This window comes from Ochotona curzoniae, unplaced genomic scaffold (assembly GCF_017591425.1).
Source record: "Ochotona curzoniae isolate NIBS_2020 unplaced genomic scaffold, NIBS_Ocur_1.0 contig_1014, whole genome shotgun sequence".
Classification (NCBI taxonomy): domain Eukaryota; kingdom Metazoa; phylum Chordata; class Mammalia; order Lagomorpha; family Ochotonidae; genus Ochotona; species Ochotona curzoniae.
Genome location: NW_024464920.1, coordinates 51,692,975 through 51,720,516, shown reverse-complemented (window position 1 = coordinate 51,720,516; position 27,542 = coordinate 51,692,975). Strand labels below are relative to the sequence as shown.

Genomic DNA, 27,542 nt, shown 5'->3' with positions numbered 1-27,542 from the left:
TCTTTGGGGAACACAGTCACTAAAGTAACCAAGGAGAACTAGATGGAAAGAAACACTGTTTGCCCTGCGGCAGAGACCAGAGGTGGTGGGGGTACAGAATAGGCCCTAAATCCCCCCTGCTGCTGACAGGGCAAGGACGGACCTGTTCCTCCTGGGGTGGGGTGAGCACCCTGCACCAGGCTCCCTCAGGGCAGCCCCCTGAGGAGGCCACACACCTGGCCCTAACCCAGGGCACCCATGTCTGTGGCCCACAAGATGAGGCAGCTGAGGTAAGGTGGCAGGCATCAGCACAGGGAGGCCCTCTGAGTCCTTGAAAGGACCCCAATGCCAGACGGCCAGGCCCAGCCGGGAGCCTGTGGAAGCGGCACCGGAGCCAAGCCCTGCCAGAGGACAGGCCAGGGTGGCTGGGTGAGTACTTAGCCCTGGATGAGACAGACAGACAGGAAACTCAGAGCCAGGCCAGCTGTGCCCAAAGCAGAGGCCACTCTCAGAGAACACCTCTCAGGAACCTCCCAAACCAGACCACCTGCTGTCCCCCAGAAGGCTCCCACTGCTGCCAGACAGAGCAAAAAGCTGCAGCTTCCGCACTGTCCATCCCAGAAGAACCCACCCCGTCCTGGGTGCCTCACCTTCTCTCCTGCCCCAACAGGACTTCAAATTCTTAAGAGAAGCTAAAAAGATGAACTCCAAACCCACGCAGAGGTGGTGGCAGCCATGGGGGTGAGGTCCCTTGTGGTGACAGCTCCTCTGAGCAGCCCAGGCCAAACGGGCTTTCTAAGGCCGAGGGAACCTCCACCCTCGGGCACGCAAGGCTGACCCTTCCTGGCCTGGCAGTGGCTGTGTGCAGCGTGTGTGTGGGTGTGTGTGTCTCTGCTGGAAGCAGTAATGAAGCATGATGAAGTGTAGCAACCCCCAGCTCTCCAAGCTCCACCTAATGTGCATAATGAATTTCTGGCAAGGCTGCCTCCTATTTTGAACATGGTGAAAAATGGACTGCTAAACTCCAGGCATTACTTTCAATTTCTAGGCATCAGAGCTGCAAACATATATGCTGAAAAGATTCATTTTTCCTACTTTACAAGTAATTGTGAGCAGATGCTCTTTCACTGATAAAGGTAATTTGGCTCGCAATAATTCTGAATCTGAAATTTCCATTTCACTGGAAATAAGAGTGCACACATAATGAATGAAAGACAGTTGTAATTATTGTCATCTTTCAGGCCAAAGCACTTTTTCCACACAACCTGCATGGGGCTGGGCAGGACAGGGCATTGTCCCCACGTCCCCAGGCAGCAGGGAGACGCACGTCAACCACTTTTCTCGGCATGTTAGACAGCGCGGCCACAGACTGGAAATCCTGCTGAAACATCTTGCCTTCTTGATTAAAAATAAAAATAAATTATGCAAACACATTGTGTCCCAGGATTTGTGCTAAAAAGGAAAAGGCACGGATCCCATGGACTTGGCACCTAAACATGCTGTTTATGCAAGCCCAGACCCTCCTTGCACCGACGTGCCCGGAGAGGGGGCATAGCTGCCACGCTCAAATACCTGACAAAGAAAACCCTGCAGGCCCGCACGGGTGGGCAGAGAGGAGCCGGGCATTAAAACCCTGCAGGCCCGCACGGGGGGCAGAGAGGAGCCGGGCATCAAGCTTCAGCTGGCAGTGGGGTGAACGGCTCTGCTCTGGAGGAATGAGCTCATCTCGCATCAGTTAAGGAGAAGCCACGGGCAGGGGCACAGATACCAGGGGCTCCTGGCTCACCCTCCCGTACACAGCACAGGTCATGTGCCCACCTGCCACTCCAGGCCACCTGACAACAGAGGGCCACCACCAGACCAAGGGCCAGGGCACCACAGCTGGGCTGTCCAGAGAGCCATGCTGGAGGTGCTGGGTGCCCAACTGGAGAGGCCTCCTCTCGGCCATCTCTGTGCCCGCCACGGACACATGCAGGTCCCCAACGCCTCGGACCAGTGGGTCCCCTGAAGATCCTCCTGGGGACACTGTTCAGCCATCACAGAACACACAAACACTGCGTGTCACAAGGTCACAACCCGAGGACGTAGTAGAAGGGAAAAAGACCACTCGGCCAAGGCCGTGCCAGACCCCAACATGAACAGACGCAGCCCAACCACCACCTGCAGCAGGGACAGGTGCCAGGGTGATGGGCCAGGACGGGGGCAGCTCCTGTGCCAGCAGGGAGGTGGCTGCGGGGTGCTCCAGCAAGGCCTGCGGCAGCTGGGCCCCACCAGCAGCAGGGCTTCAGAGCCAGGCTTTGTGGGGCACCAGGAGGAGGTGCTGGCTTTCCTGCTGACACAGCCGTATTTCAACAATCCTTCAACAATCCGCGCCACATCTTGCGGAAAAGCCCACTTTTCCCTCCTTGGGGACACCATGGAAGTCAACGAGAAGGACGACTGCCTTACACGATGCTGACGGCATCTCGGAACGCACTGAGCGCGCGCAGACGACGCCACAGAAGGCCAGCACGAAGGAGGCACGTGGCTGGGCGCTGCCACGACCCCAGTGTGGGCACGGACCCTGACAGCCTGACTCCGGCTGCTATCCCTGTGCCAGCTCACAGGAAGCTCCTGGTGGGCCCAGCTCACTCCCAGTCAGGGACAGTCACCACAAGGACAGCCAGACTCTAGCAGAGGAGAGGGGCTGGAGAGCACACCACACCAGCACCAGCCATTCAGTCGGAAAGTTGTGTCTGAACTCCTGCCACCTGCCTACCGGGCCAGGCAGACACAGGAGGCTGGGGACTTGCCTGGTTCTCCAGGAGTGGGCTGACAGCCACGCTCCCAGGACTCCCAGGCCCGTCCCTGCACCTCCTCACACAGCTGGCCTCCCGGCCTTTATGACAACAAAGCTGTAAGCACGAGGATGGGCCTTTATTGAATGCTGTGGGTCAGGTGGAAATGACAGTTGTCAGCTGGAAAGGCAGGTGGCCCGGGGACCCTGAGGACAGCAGGGCTGGGACACGGACAGTCTCCTGGGAGCCAAAGCCTGAAACTTACGGAGTCTGGCACTGAGGCTGGGTGGGCAGAGCAAGGATGAAACCGGAGGATGCCTGGTTAGGGGACACCCAGGACGAGAGGCCGTACCTCCCAAATGACCTCCACAAGGCCAGTTCCTACGTCAGCCTACACACCCCTGCAGGCGGCAACCCGGCAGGCACAGCAGCAGGCCCTGAATCCGAGCAGGCTCACGCCAGAGCCATGTCTGGACTCTGCGGGACAGGCGCCTCACTCATTGGGGGACCTCAGCAAGACACGCCGAGTCGCTCAGGGTGTAAAGAAATGGCGTCTGACACCACAACACACGATCTTCTCATCAGGGTGTTTATTTTTGACAGTAGCATAATCTAAACTACAAGTCCTCCGAGCTGCACAGGGCAGGAATGACGAGCTGCTACGTCACCCTGACGTCATAGATGTGCTCAGGTCTGATGAGACAAGAAAGCAGCTCACTGCAAGTGCTACAAAGAGGGAGCACGGTGCTGGCTGCCCAGGGCGTCCAGGCCCCAACAGCAAGGCGGTGCCGGCTGCCCTTGGCGTCCAGGCTGCCCTCGGCGTCCAGGCCCCGACAGCAAGGCGGTGCCGGCTGCCCAGGGCGTCCAGGCCCCGACAGCAAGGCGGTGCTGGCTGCCCTCGGCGTCCAGGCTCCAGCCTCCCGACCAGGCCCCGACAGCAAGGCGGTGCCGGCTGCCCTCGGCGTCCAGGCCCCAACAGCAAGGCGGTGCTGGCTGCCCTCGGCGTCCAGGCTGCCCTCGGCGTCCAGGCCCCGACAGCAAGGCGGTGCCGGCTGCCCAGGGCGTCCAGGCTCCAGCCTCCCGACCAGGCCCCGACAGCAAGGCGGTGCCGGCTGCCCAGGGCGTCCAGGCTCCAGCCTCCCGACCAGGCCCCGACAGCAAGGCGGTGCCGGCTGCCCAGGGCGTCCAGGCCCCGACAGCAAGGCGGTGCCGGCTGCCCAGGGCGTCCAGGCCCCGACAGCAAGGCGGTGCTGGCTGCCCTCGGCGTCCAGGCTTCGGCCTCCCGACCAGGTCCCAACAGCAAGGCTGGGGAAGCCCTGACAGATCCGTCCACACTCGAGCTGCAGGGAGGAAGTACAGGGGCCCTCACGTCGCCGGACGTGGCTCCTGGAAGGCGACGTGCCCAATGCTTTTAGATGACACACTCCCAATCTTAACCTTCTCTTCTGTCTTCTGGACAGGATCACTTGAAGAGTGGGTGATTTTTGATAAAGTACAATTTATTGGTCCAAACGTTCTTACACAATTTCAACATCGTTCTAAAAAATCTGGTGCTACGTAATCTTAGAGAAGGTTCACAGTGCAGGGTTAGATTCGAGGTCTTCAATGCCTTTTGAGGTCACCTTTGGAATGCCATATGAACACCCGTCTGCATGATATGGGAGAATATGTCATATATATAGCAGCGCTTCAGCAAGTTTTCTTGGGAAGTGAAGAGCTGAGTGCGCGGCAGGCACTGCCACCTGGGATGCCCGCAGCCCCCAGCACAGCGGTGGTCCGAGTCCTGGCTGCTCTGGAATGCCCCCGAAAGGCAGCAGGGCTGGGGTCGTGCACCCACAGCAGGGACGCAGCGGCAGCTCTGCTCCCGGCTCTGTCCTGGCCCGGCTCTGGCTGTGGCAGGCACTGGGCAGTGAACCCAAGGACCGAGCTTAGAACCCCTCCCTCGTCTCACTGTCACTCCTGCCGTTTTACCACAGAAACCATTTCTGAAATTCATGTATACAAGCTTTTTCAGAAAGTTCAGAGGAAAAGGATATCATGCAAAAACTACTGGGGGATTTAGAAATATTTTTTCCCCACAAGTTTTCAGTTCCACGCTCTGTGGACTGTCTGGAGGCTGCTTCTGCGGCACATGCTTTGGCTGCTGGATTTCCACACCACTCTGGGAAGCACCTCTCCATGCCTGCAGCTCCAGCTCGGGAATGAGTCCCCTGAACCAGCCCAACTCGCATCTCAGCGTCCCGAACACTGCAGCTTTCCCTGCACCCTCTTTCAGCTCTTTCAGGACTACTTTGGCTGCTGCGAGGCTTCTGCACCGGCATCAGACTGACATTCCACGTGCATCAGGGTCAGGATGTGAGGGTGTGATGACATCAGCATCAATTTTCCCAGCACTACTTTGCAGGTTTGGGTATATAGCCCTATGTCATCTTTCGTCATGTTTTCCCTAAACACTTTACATTTTTATGCTCTTAGAAATGGTATGGCTTTCATTTAGTTTCATTTCCCCATTGCTGCTATATGGAAAGACAACTTATTTTTATATATAGTTCTTGTATCTTGAAATCTGGCCAAGTTTAAAGTTCCGACAGCTTTTGTGCAGATTCTGTCATTTCCAGAAGAAACATCACATCAACTGCCAAGCGACGTGCACAGGCTGGCTGTCACTCGCGGTGCAGGGCTCTGACGTGGCTCTGACGTGCACCCAGCCCCTCCGCATGCCGGCTGTCACTCGGGGTAGGGGGCTCTGACGTGCACCCAGCCCCTCCGCATGCCGGCTGTCACTCGGGGTAGGGGGCTCTGACGTGCACCCAGCCCCTCCGCATGCCGGCTGTCACTCGGGGTAGGGGGCTCTGACGTGCACCCAGCCCCTCCGCATGCCGGCTGTCACTCGGGGCAGGGGGCTCTGACTTTGGGAGTCCATACGTGTACACGTTTCCACTGACTGTCCCTCTAGAATCTCCAGGACACACAGACGGGACAGAGAAAGTGATTAGCTTTCTGCCACCTCGTGCTATGTCAGCTGACGGTCGCGATGGACGCTCCCTGCCCTTGACCCCAGTTCATTGTGTTTTGGTTTGACATTGGATTTTATCAAGTTATTTCTGCACAGAATAAGATGACTTTCATGAGTCTGCTCCTCCTACATGTTAGTTTAAAACAGAAGTGCAAGGGCCCAGACCAACAGCTCAGTGGCTAAGGCCTTGCCCTGCACGGGCCAGGAACCCATGGACACTGATTCGTGTCCTGCCTGCTCTACTTCCCACCCAGCTCCCTGCTTGTGGCCTGGTAAGGCAGTGGAGGATGGCACAAAGCCTTGGGATCCAGTACCCGCATGGGAGACTTGGAAGAAGCTCTGGGCTCCTGGCTACAGACTGACTCAGCTCCAGCCGCTGCGGTCACTTGGGGAGTGAATCAATGGATGGAAGATCTTCTTCCCTGTCTCTCCATTTCATCTATAAATGTGCCTTTCCAATAAAAATAAATAAATCTTTTTTAAAAAGTGAAATGCACTGATATTTCAATACTCTGGGACAAACCCCGTGTCAGTAACACACAGCTTTTACGTTGTTGCATTTCACTTGCTCGATGCTGAGAGAACACTGGCCCAGACGAGGGCAGAGACCGCGAGCCACCGGGAGGACAGTGGCATCAAGGACATGCCGTGAAAAGTCCACACACACAGCAACCCACACTCAGAGTGTCCGACGGAAGCTGAACTGGAGTCAAAGAGACTGACGGATACACAGACAGACGTCACATCAACACAACGCTTGGAGCTCATGGCATCCTGGATGCCAAAGAACCCAGACGGGCTCCTGGGCCTGGGCCTGCACCTACAGGAGTCAACAACAACCACCACGGCCAGGGCCTCAAGTCTCAACAAGAACCGGCCACAGCCTCACCGCTGGCCGCTGAGCTGCAGGTCCCAGAAGGAGACCGGGACGGGGAGAAGGCAGCAGCTCTGACAGGATGGCCTCCACTGGCTCCCTCTGCCCGCCGGGCCTCGGGCACCACGGCCAGGGCCTCCACTGGCTCCCTCTGCCCGCCGGGCCTCGGGCACCACGCCCAGGGCCTCCACAGGCTCCCTCTGCCCGCCGGGCCTCGGGCACCACGCCCAGGGCCTCCACAGGCTCCCTCTGCCCGCCGGGCCTCGGGCACCACGGCCAGGCCCTTGGGTGCGAGGCAAGCTGCGCTCCAAACGTGGGTGAGGGCATGACCCTGACAGTGGCCCGAGCACTGTGGCTCCCCATCTCACAGGAGTAATAAAAACATTTTCACTCAGGCAGTAACAAAGCTGGATCTGCTTGACCAGCTGTAACTGAATTCTACCCTAAAACAATATTTCTATTTTAACCTTACAAGGTAGCTGAGACAGTTTTTAGAGAAATTTCATTAAAATCACATTTAATCAGAATTAAGAAACACAAGAAAGGGACAACGCACAAGCAGATGAAGGTGCCCGACACGTGGAGGGAGAACCCTCCAACAGCGCTCACCGCTTTCCCTCGAAGTGTGGCTGCCACCACCCCGCCGGGCCTTGCCCTCTGCCGTCCATGCCAACAAGCCCCTGGGCAGAGAGAAGACCCTGCCTGCACCGGACACAGCGACCAACATGGGCCAGGAAAGCCCGTGGGCTGAGCCCCCCAACACTGGCCACCGCCCCTTTGTGCCCACCAACGTGCTGCTCTGGTCTGATGAGGATAATGGCAGTGACACCCCGGACTACAGGTGCCAGAACTGCCACAGCACCTCACACGGGGAGACCGAGCTGACTGCCACAGCACCTCACACGGGGAGACCGAGCTGACTGCCACAGCACCTCACACGGGGAGACCGAGCTGACTGCCACAGCACCTCACACGGGGAGAGCGTTTTTTTTTTTTAAAGATTCATTTATTTTTGAAAGGTAGGGATGGAAGGGGGGTAGGCAAGGGAGAGACAGAGAGACCTTAAATCTACTGGGTCACTCCCCAAATGGCTGCAATGCCAGAGCTGGCCAGGAGCTTCTTCCGGGGCTCCCACACGGGGGTGGGGACCAAGCGTCTGAGCCGTCCTCCAGAGCCTTCCCGGTCCATTAGCAGGGAGCTGGACCAGAAGTGGAGCAGCCAGGACTTGAACCGACACTGATGTGGATGTCAGTATTAAATGAAGCAGCTTTACCCACTATGCAACAGTGGTGGCCTCATCCCCACGTCTGTCACACAGACTCCATTTCTCAACACTTTTCAGGCCTCGAGGCCCCAGACACTCCGGGGTCTCACTGCCTTCTAACCCTCCAGCTGGAGCCAGGCTGTCCTGCGTTTCTCCTGATCAGCAGGCCGCCCGAAGGCCTCCTTCTGAAGGGAGCGTCCCCTGTGCTCACTGCACAGACGCCAGCACCCGCCTCGGCTCCTGCAGCCCTCGCAAGCAGCCACCCCTGCCTGGGGCGGACTGCCTTCCAGACACACGCCTGTGGGCTGGCCCTGTCCTCACAGACCACACACCAGGTCGGGAGGCTGTCTGTCTGCAGGTGGTCCCTGCTGGCTGGAGAAGAGGGCACCCCAGCCCCCACACCCAGCATCCTCTGCCTGATGTCAGCAAAGCAGACGCAGGAGCCTAATTCCCTCCACAGCCAGCCTGTCACGAACCAGGACTCTTTCGGAATACAAACTGCCAGGGCCATCTCCAGGGACCAACGCCCGACCTGCTGGAAGGCTCTGCTGCCTAGGATTACTGAAGCTTCCCGGATCCCCTTGAAAAGGAAAAAACAGAGGGTCTTCTTTCCCATCTGTGTGTCATTCTTTTGATTTGGGATACTGGAAAAAGTGCTGGTTCCTGCCCCCAGCCGCCCAAGCCGAGAGCCACGAGAGCCACGCTGCCTGCTGGCGGACGGTGCTGGAGAACGGTGGTGACCACGCTGCTGCGTCCTCCCAGGCAGCCACAGCCCAAAGGGGGCGCTTCCTCCAAATGCACACACAGAGCGCTAACCCAGTGGTCTGTGCTGGAAAACAGGGCCCTGAGGAAGTGACAGGGGCCAAGTGGGGTTATGAGGGCAGGACCCGTTCCAGACAGGATCAATGTCTTTGTCAGGAAGGTTGGCGGGCGTGCTGTCTGGCCACTACAGCACTCCCAGGAGGGTCACAGGCGGAGCTGCGGCAAGAAGACAATGATGCCCAAAGCCAGGAATGTGCCAGTCTAGCGCAGCCTCCATCTCAGACCCACAGTCTCCGAAAGAAGACACAGGACACCCCGGCTGCAGCGGCGTGCGGCGAGGGCAGCTCCGCCCTTCGGAAGCTTCCTCTGCCCGCCCCGAGTGCTCAGGCACACGCCAGCCCTTCTGTGTGTGTAACTGCACAGCACCCGGGCAGCCAGCAGCTACAACACATAGCCAACCCACTCCAGACATGCTCAGAGAAGACCAGGGCGAGAGGTCTGAGAAGACAATTCTGCTCTCGACGCCACGGCCAGTCTGCCAGGGCCACCGCCCCACGCCCGCCAGCAGCACGCTTCCGGCTCTGTGGCCTCCCTCCAGGCCAGGGCACAGGGGACTCCGACTCCTCCAGGGCACAGGGGACTCCGACTCCTCCAGGCCAGGGCACAGGAGACTCCAACTCCTGCCCAGATCAGCCTGTGGCTACTTCCTCTGATTCTTCTAGCACAGGTCTCTGAAGGCCAAGGTCCCATCTGACACCGTCACAACCGCCTACATTCTAGGCAAACCATGACCCTTCCTTCCACCTTAGGCTCCCGCATCACGTGGCTGTGCGGCTGGGTGTAAATGACACGTGGCCTACCCGTCCAGGATGAGTGGGAAATAAGCCTCAGGCACGGCAAGTTCGGGAACCCAGGCCCAATGCAGAGGCCAGGGCGCAGGTACTGTCCCTGAAGCAAAGCAGGCAGCCCGGGTGTAACACGGACAACCAGGGTTGTTAGAGGATGAGGAGGCAGGAGCCACGGAGGCCAGCAGAACCAGCAGAGCCAGCAGAGTGCCAGCAGCCCTACGGGTGGCCTGGGAGGGAAGGCAGCTCACAGCTGGCGGAGGGAAGACAGAAGCCTGATCTGCGGGACAGACTCAGCACGGCCACCAGCCTGACGACCAGGAAGAGGCCACCTGGCTGTGCGTGGAGACTCCGGAAAGGCCAGTGTCCGCAGCCGCTGCAAGTAGACACCAAGCCCGTCCAGGCAGTGGGTTTCCCTGAAACCCAGGAACTGATCAAACCTAATGGAGAACCATCACTTCATCAAGAGCAGTCACTTGGAGCCCAGCTCGTCACCTCATGAAAGGCCAAATGAGCCCATTGATTCAGAGCTCGATCAAAGCCCTTGACCACAAACAAGAATCCCTCCGGGGACACTCCACCACGCCCAACACGCAGGCCGGAGGGACGCAGAAGGGCCGTCAGCTCATCCAGGAAGATGAGGAAGCAGCAGCTCGGAGGCAGCAGCCGTGCCAACAACACAGACTTTGCCCACGGTGTCCATGTGTGCACACGTGTTCTGAGAGCACTCACGGGGCAAATCTAAACTTCACACAGCCCAGCACATGACGCCTTGTGCTTGCCGTATCCCAGAAGCTCTAAGAGGAAAGGGCAGCCCGAGGCACAGGCCAGGCCTGAAGTCACGCCAAAAAGGCAAGCAGGCCGAATGCAGGGGCCACGACATGTGGTCGTGGCATGTGCCAGACGCCACCCAGGGCCACCCTAGTTCTAAGACAGCAGACCTGCTTCTATAACATGCAGATTTCCCTGGCACTCCTGGGAACTCACTTGCTCAGGCTGGCACTCCTAATCCTTGAAAGGCTAAGGAGGAGGAAGGGGCACCCAGCTTTTAGAGGAGGAGGAAAAGGCAGTGCGGATGAAGAAGCCCAGCAAGGACACTCGCGTTGTGGCTGGGTGAGGACCGCAGCGCTGGACACGTCCTGGGTGCACGTGATGGTTCCTCCTGGCTCTGCTGGTCCCTGTGACAGCACAGCTCTGCCTGGGGCTCCTGGCAGAGCACAGGGCTCCCAGAATAGCACAAGAGTTCCTGGGTCCCCAGGAGCAAGGCAGCCTGTGGACTCTCACCGTGCCTCCCCAGGGCTGGTCTCCCCTAAGCAGGACAGCCATGGGCCATCACCGTCCCTCCAGGGCTGGGCTCCCCTGAGCAGGACAGCCGTGGGCCATCACCACCCTCCCAGGGCTGGGCTCCCCTGAGTGGGACAGCCCATGGGCCATCACCACCCTCCCAGGGCTGGGCTCCCCTGAGCAGGACAGCCATGGGCCATCACCGTCCCTTCAGGGCTGGGCTCCCCTGAGCGGGACAGCCGTGGGCCATCACCACCCTCCCAGGGCTGGGCTCCCCTGAGTGGGACAGCCCATGGGCCATCACCACCCTCCCAGGGCTGGGCTCCTCTGAGCAGGACAGCCATGGGCCATCACCGCCCCCAGGGCTGGGCTCCCCTGAGCAGGACAGCCGTGGGCCATCACCGTCCCTTCAGGGCTGGGCTCCCCTGAGCAGGACAGGCGTGGGCCATCACCGTCCCCACAGGGCTGGGCTCCCCTGAGCGGGACAGCCGTGGGCCATCACCGTCCCTTCAGGGCTGGGCTCCCCTGAGCAGGACAGCCGTGGGCCATCACCGCCCCCAGGGCTGGGCTCCCCTGAGCGGGACAGCCGTGGGCCATCACCGCCCCCAGGGCTGGGCTTCCCTGAGCGGGACAGCCGTGAGCCATCACCGTCCCTTCAGGGCTGGGCTCCCCTGAGCGGGATGCTCTGCAGTCTGTGAAGCCCTCGTGGTCTGATCTGAAGTCTAGCAGAAAAACACAGATGGACACAAGCAAACTGACTGGTTTCTTGAGGCAGGGCATTTTCAGGCACTGTGATACTGGAGTAAGAGCCCCACCATTCCCCATGCTGACAAATGGTTCATGCAGACAGATCCCATCGGTGTCTGCCCATCAGGCTGCGCACTGGGCTCAGACCCAGCTGAGGAGGGGCCGGGGGCTGACAGCCTGCTCTCCAGCAGTCCTTTCTCGGACAATGCAGGACTCTGTGGCCTCAGAGGTGCCCGTCAGAGTCCATCAGCGGCACGGGGGTCACTGCAAGGCTGCGCAATTCCCACATAAGCTCCTCGGCCTTTGGGGAAGCCTACTGCACATGTGCAGCGTGCAGGCATGAGTGCGTGTTGACTGTAACGCTGATAAATGACCAACCGTGTGACCCCTGCTCTTACACACAGGTAGGGACCAGACCAATGCTCAACAAACACTGACAGAAGTGAGCTGGATGACCTCAGAAGGCACGCCTCAACCCTCCAAGCCTGCAAACACGTGCTGAAACTTTACTACCTGGGCAGGCAACACAGGCGAGATGACATTTTAACTTTTTTTGTGAAGAGCCTTTGACAAAAGCTCGAAGATAAAACAAAATCAGACTTTGAATCTTTACTCAATCTCTCTTATCTCCTATGACTTCAAACGAACAGACATCAAACTTGCTAACCATGCTCTCTACATCGTACTTTCTGTATTTTCCATATTTTAAACACTCTGTTTAACTATGTCTTTCTTCCAAACCCATCTTCCAGTTCACTGATTTTCCCTTTAGCTGTGTCTAGTTTGTTATGCCTATTCACTGAATTCTTAACAATGGTAATCCTTCTATTAAGAAAAAACTTAATACAGATAATTTTTAACTGCAGAAGTCCTGGTTGTTCATTTTTCAGTCTCTTATGAAAACTGTGCAGTCTCCTACTCCCTGCAGACACTCCCAGGCTTTGTTTCTCATATTTTCATAAACAATCAGGATCACAGTGTCACAGCAAACATCTAAGAATTACAGAGAGCTCTTGGCCGGCACTGTGGTGCGGCAGGCTAGGCCGTCGCCTGCAACACTGCAACCCACATGTATGTCACTTTGGGGTCCAACTGCTCCACTCATGTTCCAGTTCCCTGCTGAGGCATCGGGAAGGCAACAGAAAATGGCCCAAGTAGTTCAGCTCCACCTCCCACTCACCGAGAGGGAGATGCAGGGAGGCCTTTGCCCAGCCCCAGATGACGAGAACACTTAACCAGTGAACCAGTGCACACAGGAGCCTCTCTCTCTTGATTTTCAGATAAATAAAAACAAATTCTAGAAAGGAGCCACAACCCCACACTCTGCCATCTGCACTTAGTCTTGAATGTGTGATGTATCTGCACTCCAGGCATCCTGAGAGGAAATGTTTGTGGGAACAGCCTCAGTTGTAGCTCCCAGAGCACCCCGACATCACATTCAAGGTTCATCCAGCCCTGGTCCTTGAACCCTGAGGCCATGTGAGGCTGTAGCAGAATGCTCCCCCCCTACTGTGTCACTCCGAGGTCTCAGAGCCCGCAGCCTCAGCAAGGTGGCTTGATCCTGCACTGCACAAGGCTATGGAACCACAGCTCACGCTGGGATTTCTTCTGGTTAATAAATGCCTTTTGGGAGGAGCTCTGTCTCCAGAATCTAGCAATGTCGCGTCCAGGAAATCTTTGTTTTCTGGACAGCATGTCAGTGTTTTCAAGAAACGTCTGTTATTCCTCTTTTGCTAACAAACTACAGCGGAACTCTGCTCTCAGCGCCTCCCGTAATCCCTGCTGACGCAGCAGGCGCTGCCCTCGTGCTGTGGCACATCACTTTCACCTCCTGCCCCAGAGCAGGGACTGCCCAGTGGACAGCGCACCCTCTCTCCTGAGCTGCTCAGGACTACCTGCCCACACATTTTTAAGTAAAGATTTACTTTGTGTATTTAAAACACAAAGTGACTGAAGGGAGTGACAGAGAAGTCTTCACTTCCCAAATGGCCGTGCTGCGATTGCCAGAGCCAGTACACGCCAAAGCGAGCAGCCAGAAACCTCCAGGTCTCCTGTGGGTGCAGGGGCCCGGCACTGGACCACCTGATGCTTTCCCAAGCTCATCAGTAGGGAGCTGGATCAGAATTAGAACAGCTGGACTTGAACCAGCACCCATACGCGATGCTGGTGCAGATGCAGCACTCCCACACCGACCACTGCCCACAGACTGCCAGGAGCCTGCCCACATCCCCCATGTGGCTTCCCACACCGGCCACTGCCCACAGACTGCCAGGAGGCTGCCCACGTCCCCCATGTGGCTTCCACACCGGCCACTGCCCACAGACTGCCAGGAGGCTGCCCACGTCCCCCATGTGGCTTCCACCAGCCACAGGCTCTGCCTTCAATCAAAACACCCGTGTGTCAAAGAGTAGTTACTCCTCACTAGGGTATGCTTCAATACTATAAAACGCTAAATACTATAATGAAAATAGACACAGTTGGATAGTAATCCATATCCATTTTAAGATGTATAGAACCCGGTTATATATAAACTAAAATTGAAATGTCAATGAAGAAGTCACAGGATGTGGTTAAGAACTTGCATTTTTTTTAACATACTGGCTACTCAATACTACGTCAATTAATTCCATAACATTATAAATTGTTGCTGATGTTATGTTGGGGCTTTTAATTCATCAGGATGATATTCTGCCAGCTCTACCTTCAGACCAGAGATGGTCTCACCAAGAAATCAGGATAATAAGATGCTGGACTCTATGCTTGCAATGAAAGCATCTTAACTGAATTTGAACTGTAATACTGCAACAAGGTGGAGGAATCCACCATATGGGGAGGGTATGGGGAGGGATTGGGGGAATCCCAGAGCCTATGAGACAGTGTTGCATAATGCAATGTAATCAATAAAAAATAATATAACAACAACCAAAAAAATTTAAAAAAAGGCCTGTGTCTACATCCTGGACTTTAAGCCCTCGGCGGGGGAGGTATGGCACCAAACAACGCCTAGTCCGAACCTAGACAGGCTTTCCCTCTGCCGTTCCCGCTCACTGTCGTCCTGCGCCTTGCTCCGGGCCCAGGCCCGCGCACGGCAGCTCCCGTCCAGTCCCTTCCCAGAGCTGCCCAGCTCCCGGCTGCAAGGAGGCCAGAGGTGCCTCCTCTCTCTGCGCTCTCAGACCTCAGCCGAAGGCTGCCGCGGCCCCTGAAGACACAGGCAGCAGGCTGCTGGCGAGGGCATTAGCTTCTCCCTGGTGTATGCCGCCCTGCAGGTTCCAAACCCACAGATTCCTTCTCCCGGGCTGCATGCCAAGCAGGCAGGGTGCAGGTCGGTTGAGGTGAGACCGGGTGGCTGCTGAGGGCAGACGCGGGGCAGGGGTACATCTTCCCGTGTCGAGAGCCCAGGGCTTAGCACACAGATGCCATCATGAAAACTATTTTAAGCTTCATTAGAGGAACAGAATAAAGCAGTTTACACAGTTCAATCTGTTAGAGCAAAGAACCTTCTGTGTTGGGAAGAACGGAGCCTTTAAACTGAGAGCTTCAAGGGGAGGGTGACTGAACACACAGCTGTGACTTTCCACAGAGGTGCAACTGGGGCGGGACTGGGGAGGCTGGGGCGGGACTGGGGAGGCTGGGGCGGGGCTGGGGAGGACTGGGCTGAGGGCTGCACCGGGCTGTGGCTAGGACTGGGGTAGGGCTGCAGCTGGGGGGTGGTGGAGGTGGGCTGGGAGCAGAGGTGGGGCTGGGGCTAGGAAGGGGCAGAGCTGCAGCTGGGGCGGGGGGCTGCAGCTGGGGCTCCTCTGCTCCTGGACCACAGCACAGAGAAGATCAACCTGAGCCCTGAACACGTGGGCACTAACCTCCAGGCGGACAGAAAGGATGTCTTGCCAGGGACACAGAAGAGAGGAAGAACCTGCCATGAAAGTGCAATTCATCTGCTGAAATCATATTTCAAAGAGCTAAATGAGGCCAGGGAACACTTGAGAAATTGCTGCTAGGTCTAAAAAAAAAAAAAAAGCAGCCACATCCACGCACAATCTCACTGTGAAGTGCACAATAGATGTACTTGCAGAAGCAAAAAGCAGTATTTTGAATAGACAGGCTGAAAAGTAGCTAAATATAATACTGAATCACATAAAGCATTATTGGAGGAACTGTGCAGAACTTCATAACACAGAGATTAGGTAATAACCATTAGAGAGAGTTGAGCGTCAGATTCAATCAAGAAACAAAGCACGGTTTGGGACTGGCGTGATTCCATCTCACAGTACCACCCAGCAGCTTCCCAGCGCCCTGCCCAAGAGGACGGCTCCTAGCGCACGGCCCAGGGCAAGGCACGGGCGTGGGTCACACAGGGCACCAGCCTCGGTCACGCACAGGGCACATGGGCCTGTCACTGTGGCACAGTGGGTTGTAAGGAGCTGCTTGCACCACTGGCATCCAATGGGAGCGCCAGTTCAATCTTACCTGCTCCATTTCTAATCCAGCTTCCTGCTAACGTGCCTGGCAAAGCAGCGGCTCCCATGTGAGAGACACAGACAGAGTTCCAGGCTTCCGACTTCAGCCCAGGCTTACCCTGGCACTTGTAGCCACTGGAGGAACACACCAGTGGGCAAAGCCCGAGCTCTCACTGGAACTCTGCCTTTCAAATACTCAGGACAGAGCGCAGCTTCCCCAGACCCGCAGTGGGACGACTCGCCGTGCTCACGCTGGGCCCCCGACCCATGTGGGCCAGGCGCAGCGCAACATCCCTGGACGTGCAGAGCCCACTGGCCAAACACCACGGCGCACCTCCAGGAAGGGCACGTCCCTCTCACACTCATCGCTCACTGGCCCAGTTCCGCTTGGCATCACTTTGTTAATGCTCTGCTCATTAATTTAACAAACTATCAGGAGACTGTGCCTGGGACAGGCAAGCATTATCTCTCAACTTTCATTTAATTAAACTCTGCTATTGCAATATGACAGTCAGCACATCGCAGGGGGAATCATTTTAAGGATGAAGGTAAAAGTATTTCAAAGCCCCCACTTAAACATGAAAGCATAATCTAAAATTGCCTGAGCACACACCATAATTTTTCTATAATATTAAAGATGTTATTTCCAGACTCAGTAATTAATTGGATTCCATGGAGAAATTATTTTAACATCCTTGATAGCAAAACGCTGCACCCAGGCAGGGGACAGAGTGCCCGAGGACAGCCACCAGCAGTGGCCTGGCGCCCACATCAGGAGGTTCTGGGCTGGGAGGAGCTTGCACTGTCGGCTCTGGGGCTGCTGCGTTACCTCTCTCAGAGCGACGGCCCTGAATCCTGCTCCTGCTGCCTCGCCGTCATGCACGACGGACAGCTCGGGCGCCGGCACGCACGGGAGTGAGCCTGCACAGGCCACGTGGACTCTGTCCCGCTGCAGGCCGGCCGCCCCAGCCCCGCCCGCCACTGAGGCTGCTCACCATCAATCCGGCTCACCAGCTCTTCCAACATCTTCACTTTCATCTGAATCCCAGGCTGCGCAAAAGTGTAGTTGTCCTAAGGGCAAAATAAGAACACATATTGGATGCAGACAAGCAAGTCTGTCCACCTGGGGTGGGGGGCTGCAGGCTCTGTACCACGGGGCAGAACGGGCTCACAAAGTGCTTCACCCTGAGAAACCCAGGAGGACACGCATGTGGAGCTGCCATCCACTCCCCCGGCCCTCGTCACACAGCTCGCCCATAGCAGACCAGCCCCACCTGCCAGGGAGGAGGCCCCAGAGCCTAGGTGTAAGATACCACACGCACAACTCACTGCCTGCTGGAACCCACAAGCTGGGCACCCAGACAGTGAGAGCTCAGCACCGCACACGGGGCCGTCCACACCGCACCCGGGGCCGACCACACCACACACAGGGCCGTCCACACCGCACCCAGACAGTGAGAGCTCAGCACCACACACAGGGCCGTCCACACCGCACCCGGGGCCGATCACACCACACACAGGGCCGTCCACACCGCACACAGGGCCGTCCACACCGCACACAGGGCCGACCACACCACACACGGGGCCGTCCACACCGCACACGGGGCCGACCACACCGCACACGGGGCCGTCCACACCGCACACGGGGCCGACCACACCGCACCCGGGGCCGTCCACACCGCACGGGCACACAGGCCGCTCAGGGAAAGGTTCCTCTGGGCTGGGGGCCACTTGGAGGAAGACAATGCAGAACTGCAGACAGCAGAGTGCTCTCCTGAGACCCACTGGAGCTCACAGGAGGAACTACGGAGCCGCGAGTCAGCCCCTGGGGGGGACTCACAGTATCCTGCTCCAGTCCAGGAGGGTACTATCTGGGGTGATACCCACGGGGCTGGGAAGACAAGCTCCAGGTCAGCATCAATCAGCAAGGCCTAAGCACCAAATGTGAAAAGCAAAGGAGCGAGGCAGTGTTGTGGCACAGACACCTAAGCTGCTGCCTACAGCACCACCCCTGTAAGAGCTGGCTGGAGTCATGGGTGACTCACTCGATCCAGTTCCTGCTAACACACCTGGGAAAACCACATAAAATGGCCCAACTACGTGGGTCCCTGCCACCTCCAAGGGAGACCTAGATGGAAGAGTAGGCACCTGGCCTTGGCCTGGCTCACTGCTGTGGCCATCTGGGGAACGAACTAGCAGACAGAAGATCTCCACCCATCTATCTACCTATATCTGTCCCCTTGTATGTCTCTGTCTCATAGACACACACCCCCTGCCCACGCCAAATCCTACAGGGAGCCAGGGCAGCAGCCACTGTGGCCTCGGGGGCCCTGACGGCCCCTTGTTTAGATGGGGGCAGCCAGCAGAGTTGGCCTCCCCTTGCCAGCAGGGGCCTTCTCCTCACGGACTTCAAGTGACAGGCTCTGGCTTCCACTCGGACTGGCCACCTCGGCAGGAAGACACTGGGACCGCCAGCAGGTGACTGAGCCTGGACGGCTCCAGGACAGGCTCTCTCCTGGGATCCACACGGAGCTTCCTGGGATCCTGCACCATGGCCAGATCCACACGCAGCTAACACATCCTCCTACGAACCCGAGTTCTCAAGCAGCAAGGGCTGTCAGAGACTCGGCACTTTCCAGTGTAGAGGGGCCTGGTGGAGCTGCTCTGCCCGCCGTGCGCCTGGGCGCACCTCTGGCTGACGAGGAACAGCCAGAAGCTACGCACACTGTGAATCTCAATGCGTTCAACTTCAACAGGGCATGGCATTTAGGTTCTGGATTTAATCCCTTCAAACAGCACTGTCTTTGGGCCTGGAAGATTTCATTTCCCCCTGGAGCCTGGACAACAGCAGGCGATTTCTACTGGGATCAGGGAGCAGGGCACAGCAAGTGGCCATAGGGCTCCGCAGGGAAGACCCTGACAAGGCAGGTCAGGAAGGGAGAGAAGCAGCGCAGCGAGGGGGAAGCCTGCAGCCCCGAGCAGGCAGAAGGCTGGCAGGCTGCTTCGCTCATGCTCCAGCAAACAGCCCAGACGAGCACATGCTAACAGCCACACTCACTGTGCCCACTGTCCCCAAGGACTGGAGGCCCATCGGGGGCTGCTTGGCCCCAAGCACTGAGCAGGGTACAAGCGCAGGAAGCTGAGGCTGATGCTCCCCCAGACCGGGCAAGGGGCTCCTCGGGGTGTCCATTCTGCCCCTACTTATCCCCTGAAATACTCCAGCTGAGGAGGGGATAAGGCCACTGTTAAGGCTGGAAGAAGAGGAAACCTGGGGGCCCAGTGCTCCCCTCCGCCTCTCAGAGGGTTCAGCTGCTGGGAGGGGAGTGTGCAGGTAGACCATCCCCCCCCCAGGCTACGAGCTGCACTGGTCCCGGGGCGCAGTGCCCCCCCCCTCCCCACCTCTCAGAGGGTTCTGCTGCTGGGAGGCATGTGTGCCAGGTCCAGCATCGGCCCCGAGAGGCCGCGAGCTGCACCAGTTCCAGGGCGCAGTCATCCGCTTGATTTGTCTCGCACACTGAGATAGGATTCCAAGCCTCTCATTTAGCAGAAATCAAAGTAATTCTGTGGTCTCCATCTGCCATTATCTTGCTTTATTTCTCAATCCGTTCAAACTCAAGGAGAGGAGATGGGTTCTCAGCAACCAAACAAGGAGAGAAGAACAGCCACGAGCCCGCACGGCCTCCTGGCAACCTCCATTCGTCCTCCAAACGGGCTTCCGACAGCCCCAAGCAGGCCATGGTACAGGCGATGCGGGGCCAGCCCACTGCTCTGAGTGAGCCAAGCTCCAGGGAGCCTGCACAGCCTCCTGGCAACCTCCATTCGTCCTCCAAACGGGCTTCTGACAGCCCCAAGCAGGCCATGGCGCAGGCGATGCGGGGCCAGCCCACTGCTCTGAGTGAGCCAAGCTCCAGGGAGCCTGCACGGCTGGGGCGACTTCAGAGGGCACACCACAGTGACACAGAGGACAGGCACATTTGGGGTGAGGTGTGTGGCCAGAAGCTGCCTTCCCAGAAAAGCTCAAGGATGGCCCAGGCAACCGGGCAGGAAGAAAGGAGCTCCTGAGCAGAGGCCCAGAGTGACCAGGGCAACTACAGGAAGGCAGATGGGGTGGCGCAAGGCACGAGAGGGCACCCCAGACGGGCAGAGCAGCTGAGAACCAACACCAACTGGGCCAGCAGAGTGAGGCAGTCCCTAAGCTGTTCCACCCCGGCTCTCCAGTCCACCTGGGAGACGCTGCCCCACTCAGGGCATGAGTGAGCTGCTCTCCCAGATGGCAGCACCATTAACATCCCCTTCTGCTCCCAGACTCCGTCCACGGGAGGCTCGGCTGTCCTGCCCAGGGGAGACGCTGCTCGATGTGCACACAGCGAATGCCAAGCACAGCCACACTGGGCTTCCTTTCTGACCACTCCACGGCTGCAGCCAGCCCCCTTTGCTTTCTCCCTGTATCGGGATCAAATGCATTTCCTTTTCATAGTCTGATAAATAAAAGCAAACTACTAAGCAAGTGGCTGAAATGTTTGCTCAGAAAAGCGGAGCTTGCTTGTGAATTCCTGACACTGGCTTTGAGAAAGCCAGCCAGGCTTGCACTGTAATCTGGTTCTCCCAGGTCAGCATGACCGGAGTCTGCACTTACTGTAACAGGATACGAAGGGCGAGGAGGAGCCACAGGCAGGACAAGCACGGCCGCCAAGTGGGCTTCATGCTAATTAATGACACACTTCAATCTCTTCACATAATAACGGGCCTCGTTCACATCTCAGCCAAACTGTGCTCTATCGCTACTCAGCTGTGCGTCGTTATATCCTCCTCGGGAGAAGGCCAAGCCGTCACCAAGTTCTCGGGAACTGTGCTGACCCGAGCCCTGTCGGACCTGCAGACCGCTTCCTGCTGAGCGTCCAGGAAAGCCCCAGCCTGGCTCCTTGGGCAGCAGGCAGGGCTGGGGACTCGCAGGAAAGCCCCAGACCGGCTCCTCGGGCAGCAGGCAGGGCCGGGGACTCGCAGGAAAGCCCCAGACCGGCTCCTCGGGCAGCAGGCAGGGCTGGGGACTCGCAGGCCGATGCGGCCCTCATTCATCCAAGAGTCCCTTCACCCTTAGCGTCCTCCTCGCTCTGATTCAGCACCGGGGACAGAGACACAGCTTGCAGGAACCTTCCTTCCCTGGGCTCAGTCAGTCCTTCCAGGCTCATTTCTGAGGCCCTCAACTCTGAGCTCTGGGAGCTTGCCTGCCCTCAGCCACAGCCCTGGTCAAGGACCCGGATGTTTGCTGGACTCTAAAGAAGTGACAACATCACCACAGTCTTCACTCATTGGCAAGTTCCGAGACTCAAGAGTCACTTTCGCAGCATTCCTATCACTTACATGTCACCAACCAGTTCTTAGAACTGAATAATTCTTCCCCAAGGAAAGGAAATGTAAATGACTAATTATAACAGGCAGTGGTTCTTTTCTACTCAAAGGAGCTGTCCTGTTAAGTAATGAACCTAAGAGTAATAGCATGACTTCAGGGTAGGCAAATATGGAGACCGTAATTCAAGCAGTAACAGCTAAGCAGCAACCTTGGTACAAGCATCATCAGTGAAATGAAAGACTTGCACAAGCAGGAACACAGCCCCCCGAGAGCCTGAGAAGGCATCGCCCGGCCTGGAACTCCTGCATGGACACACATTGAAATCCTGGAGACGAGCAAGGCCAAGCCCCAGTGCCTGGTCAGCTTCGCAACCGGAAAAGGCGCATACTCAAAGCCTGGTGTCACCAGAAGCCAACACCGTGTGTGCAATGCTTTGTAAGACAAGCACGATCGCTTGGTTTGGCCGCACACCTCTGAGATCTACGCCAACATTCACCCCCAAAGGCAGAATACTATCAAGCGCAACATCTGAAAGACACAGCTGGGGCCTGCACTGCCGGGGAAGCCTGTCAGCGTGTCTGGGTTTGGGGCCCAGCCCCACTCCTAGAGCTGGCTTCTTGTTATGGCCCTGCTGGGAGGCAGAGCAATGGCGGAAGCAGTTGGCTCCCTTCATTCCTACAAGAGGCTCAGATGGAATTTCAGCTTGCTGGTCTTGGGCAGCACCACTCAGCTTTGTAGGCATGTGGGAAGCACAGCAGACGGGAATATCTCTTTCATAAGGAATCATTTTTTTAAAAAAAGACACGCTGCAATTCAGGAAGCTGCTGAAAGCCATCAGTGACAGCCCACCACATCGTGTTTACAAACTAAAGCTCTCATGGGAACTCACTCAGTGTCCTTAGCTTGGGGTCCAGGGAACCCTGGCCTCTCCTTCCAGGCATGGGACATGAAGCTGTCCTGCCAGCTCTAAGGCCTCACATGTCACACTCCGAAGGCCCCCAGGACCACAGCAGCCCACACGCTCGCAGCCTCACTGCCCGGAGGACTGCTAACACAGAGAAAGATCAGGGAAGGCCAACCATGGAGGAGAATGCACATGGCAGGAAGACGGATGCTTTCTTTACATCAAGCGTGTGTGCAATCAAAGCTGTTACAGTCGAGGACGGCAGCCTAGAAACCCCGCATGGGCACCGAGGGTCATTCAAGGCAGGTTTCGGGCAATAAAACATACAGTCTAAGACCACGACTCCTGCCACTGGTGTTGTCGCCTCCATGTGTGGGGCTCCCCTGCCTGTACCCCAGCCAGCCTGGGCAAGCCTCCAGTCCCCGGCCTGTCCCGCCAGACTCAAACCATCTGCTGCAGCAGTGAGCCCATCACTTCCCCACGGTACAGGGAGAACAGCATAAAATGACCCAAGTTCTTGGAGTTCTGCACCCATGTGGGAGAGATTCAAATGGAACTCCAGGCTCCTTGGACAGCTGCGGCCGGCCAGCACTTGCTCCTGCTGGGTCCCATCCACTCCTTCCCTCTTCCAGGATCACGAAGCCTGTGCTGCCAGTCTCCCCTGGGGCACAAGTTCATCAAAATTGGTCAGGCAACTGTAGGGGTGCTGGAAGAAGCCCCCCAAGGGCTACCATCACACCAGTGGCAGACTCTAAATGATGATCCAATGATTAAATCCTCACCTTGCATGCAGTGGGATTCCATATGGGTGCCAGTTCATGACCCGGCTGCTCCATTACCCATCCAGCTCCTTGCTTGTGCCCTGAGAAAGCAATACGGGATGGCCCGGTGGTCATGTGGGAGACCCAGAGAATATTCCTGGATCCTGGCTTAAGATAGCTCAGCTCTGGCCATGGCAGCCATTTGGGGAGTGAACCAGCAGATGGAAAATCTTTCTGTCTCTCCTTCTCTCTGTAAATCTGATCTTCCTTTCTAATAAAAAATAGTTCTTTTTAAAAATGTCACATGTCTCTCATGAACATGAACGTATGTAGTAGTGAGCAAAAGCGCTGGCACATCAGCCAGGTTCCCAAACCACACTGCAGTCCCTCCATTCCAAATGCCACGTGCTGAACTAAACCCTTCCTGAAACAGGAAGCTACCGATTTTCCAATTAAAGCTGTACTCAACCTTGGCCTTGAGTCAACATCCTTCAACAGTCCACAAGGGAGAACAAGGGGAGCTGTTAGAGACCCTCCCTGAGGGCGCGGCTGCCTCACTTGGGCGCCACTTGGACCTGTCACTCAGAGGGACTGGCGGGGAGACGGGGCACCCTTAAGCGAGCTGCTCAGGCGATGCGAGTCACACTGAGCCATCACTCTGCCTTACACTTCCTGCTTCTCCGGAGATGTCATCAACACAACAGAGTGAAGATAGTCAAATGTGTCACCAGCACAGAGACGACTGGCCTCCTTGCCAGCCAGTGCCCGCCATGACCAACACCCAGGGCTGCGAGACAGGGCACTAAGGCAGGAGTATGCATGGTGTGGCTCAAGATGGAACAGCAGCTAGCCTTTAAGAAACAAGCATTTATCCAACTTTGGTTGAGAAAAAAAGAAAAAGATCCATAGCTACCTGGAAAAAGATCCATAACTACCTGAAAATGCTATTAAAATGCTCTCTTTGCCAATTATATATTTGTTTGAGCCTGGATGTTTTTCACAATTACAACCAAAAAAAGTGCAGCCTACTAAACGTAATAGCATATATAAGAAAGCTCTGTCTCCTATTAAAGTTAAACATTAAGGAGACTTGCAAAAATCTAGACTGCCTTCCCCCTCATTGAACATTTTTCTCTTTGGAAAATGCTAACTTACAAACACACACTATTTATAATAGTACACGAAGGGCACAATTTAAAGGATTTGCCACTGTTGTGTTTAAACAAATCACTGGACACACTTGCAGCTTCTGTCTGAACTTCTCATGGGGGAACAGGAAGAGAATTCAAGAATTCCCCCATGTGAGCCAAAGTCCTTCACTGTGAGCCACAGGAAGCACTCCTGGAATGCTTCCGGTGTGCTTCTGGCAGGGCCACACCACGGCTGCTCTGCACAGCACGAGCACGCCACATGGGAACAGCAGGGTCCCGAGTCATCTCTCAGTCGGCCGAGCCAGGCCAGGCCACATGGGGCCAGCCACAGCCCTGGGGCTGGCTGCGGGGCAGCCAGGCGTCCTCCTGCTGTGGAATCTTAAATCAGTTTTGCTCCAGTTCACCCAGTGCTACCTGGCATCTGATAAGAGAGAGTGGTCTGTTCGTTCTTCTTCACCACCCTCCTGGGTGCTCCCAGCACTGTGCCCAGCCCTTAGCTCTGTGCCCAACCCTCAGCTCTGTGCCCAGCCCTCAGCACTGTGCCAGGCTCTACCACCTCTGTGCCCAGCCCTCAGCTCTGTGCCCAGCCCTCAGCACTGTGCCAGGCTCCACCAGCTCTGTGCCCAGCCCTCAGCACTGTGCCTGACTCCCCCAGCACTGCGCCCACCTCCCCCAGCTCTGTGCCCGGCTCCCCCAGCTCTATGCCCGGCTCCCCCAGTACCATCCTTTCTCACTGCTGCATCCTTGTAGGCCCTGCGCTCCTGGGAATAGCAGGGAGCTACTGACCGGGCACAGTCCTCCAAACAACACCCCATGGGCCAGGGCTCACCACTCAGGCCAAGTCAGCCAATCGGTGACTGAAACTTCACAGGATACAAAATCAGAGATGGGTGCTCCAACGTGAGCCACAAGCAACAACACGCATGGCAGCTCTCCCAGAAGCTTCCACCCTCTGGAACCTCCCCAGCACAGCAAAGCTCACACCCATCCATGCCAGCTGGGAAAGCTCACATGGCTCAGAACACAGAGCCCAGGAAGGGCTGCATCGCCACGCCAGCGGCTTTGTCTTGAGGCACCAGCCTCACATGCAGCACGGGCGTGTAGGACACGCTGAGCCCCGCCATCTGCGTCGCACTAACAGTCCCGAACAGAGCGCCAGAAGTCCTCCAGGAGTTCTCGCCCCTCAGGAGGAGGGCCCTGGGTGCACAGCTTTAGTTCCGTGGCTGACCAAAGTCTCTGGCACACGTGACCTTGCGCACAACTGGATAAGTAGATGAGACTCTGCTAAGACGTTGGGAGCCAAGAGTCTGCACTGAGAAAAATCTAGTTCTTCCAAGGGTTTTTCAAGCAATATGATGATATGACAGGAAAGTGCTGCTGAAGGTCATAGTAGTTCTCAGAAGAGAACTATAAGCAATAAGTGAGACCAAGAGCAGGGAACCAAGCAGAGGCCGGAAGAGGCGAGCCCAGCTTCCGAGGGAGCAGACGGTCCACTGCTAGCTGCCTTGCTGCCGAGTCTGCTGACCTGTCCTGGACACGGTGCCTGCATCACACCAGCCACAGCAGGAGTACTCCTGAGGCCTGCATGGCCCATCCCAGGAACTACAGCCAAGCCGCCGAACTTCCCCGACGGCAAAACTGACGTGTTCCAAGAGGCTCTCAGGAGCAGCTGGAGCACCAACGTCACCACCGACATCAACACGGCTGTGGGAGGACTGGCACGTCCACACAGAGAGCCTGCGGCATGAACCAGCACAACGGGCTCGCAGGGCGTCAGTGCAGACACCTGAGGAGCCCTGGGGGACCGTGCACAGCAGCACAACTACGTGAGGATCGTGCGGCACCGATGGGATCAACATGACCTGCAGATTTCAGGCAATCAGCGCACACCTGTGCGTGCCATGTGGCATGCATGCACCGCACAGGAGACGAAGGGCAGCTGGCGAGCGGGGCGCACAGGCAGCAGACGCCCCGTCAACGAGCCCCTCCTCCGACAGCGACTCACTGTGCAGCCGGTCTTATTTACAAATCAAAGCCGGGCGCCCTTGTACTTCAATGGCACAAGCCCACAAGCCGATCACTCACCACCAGAGGAGTGACACTGGAATTCAGAGTCTCACATTATGACTCAATCTCTCTCCTGAGCGGGAAAAGCCTCGCGCTCCAGCAGGGAGGGGTGGATTCAAAATATGCCAAGCTTAACAAGCAGGACGGTGACGGACAGCGGGCCGGGTGCTTGAGGCAGGGGGCCTAACAAGGCATGAGGAGCTGGGGTCGGCTCACGGGCGGCCGAGCGCTTCCCCCTCCGCCATCAAAAGTAATGCCTCCTTCCACACTTCTCAGCAGAAACACTTCACCTAATTTATTCAAATTAAACCTGCACCTAAATCTTCATATTTGTAAGCGCCTTATTTTGACCATTTCGCACGTAGCAGCTCAGGAAAGCCTTGTCAGCAAGTGGTGTCGGAAACGACTGTTGTGACAGCAGATGACAGAGCGGCACCTTCTCACAGGAGGGCCCCTCCCTGGCGAGGGCGCGGGGGGCTGCGGAGCGGCAGGAAGCTGGCACAGCGAGCCTAGCGGGGCAGCCCTGCTCCGGGCTTCTCCCTGCTCACCCTGCTGCTCCCCTGAGGTCGGCCTGGGCCACAGGTCATGCTCAAACGCGCGTGCTCGGTTCCAGGGGAGCCCCGGGCCACTACCAGTGCAGGTCTAGAGCTAAACCAGGACAGTCTCAGAGCAGGGTACCCCATTTGCATCCCGCCAACACCCCCGGCTGACCTCTAGGTGCAAACGTGCCACTTCCGGCATCGGAGAATGGCTTATGGGAATTCAGAAGCCAGTCACACAGGGGGAGCCCCATGTGAGGAGCCCCGTGTGAGGGAACCCCATGTGAGGAGCCCCATGAGGGAGCCCCGTGTGAGGAGCCCCATGTGAGGAGCCCCGTGTGAGGAGCCCCGTGTGAGGAGCCCCACGTGAGGAGCCCCGTGTGAGGAGCCCCGTGAGACAGCCCCACGTGAGGGAGCCCGTGTGAGGAGCCCTGGGTGCCCCAGTCTAGACTTGTGGGGATGAACCGTACAAGGCCACGGCCCACGCCATCAGCACTCACCTGGATGCCGTCCAGCAGCTTGCTCATGCACCAGTAGGTGTCGGCCTCAATGTTGCGCAGCACCTCCGTGGGCACGCTGCACATGTCCACGCTCTCCACGTCCTCCGTGTCTGCAAGGAAGACACGGGCGCTGTGAGCACACCGCACAGACAAGGCAGGCAGGAGCGGCGAGCCACTGCCAGGCCCCCACTGTGTTGTCGCTCATCTGCTGCTGAAATGACTCGCTCGGTCTCCCCACCTCATCGCTAATGGTTCTCAATTTTAATAC

At 57.1% G+C, this 27,542-nt stretch overlaps 1 protein-coding gene across 3 annotated transcripts in view; it reads right to left on the bottom strand.

The window, feature by feature from the left end:
• TBC1D22A (TBC1 domain family member 22A) overlaps nucleotides 1-27,542 on the bottom strand; it is a 232,975-nt gene that overhangs the window by 66,055 nt on the left and 139,378 nt on the right. For all 3 annotated transcript variants that reach the window (XM_040987550.1, XM_040987565.1, XM_040987561.1), the window contains 2 exons: nucleotides 27,275-27,384; nucleotides 16,998-17,073 (listed from right to left, as the gene is read on the bottom strand). In XM_040987550.1, the coding sequence (XP_040843484.1) occupies nucleotides 16,998-17,073; nucleotides 27,275-27,384 (186 nt within the window). The remainder of the gene's footprint in view (nucleotides 1-16,997; nucleotides 17,074-27,274; nucleotides 27,385-27,542) is intronic.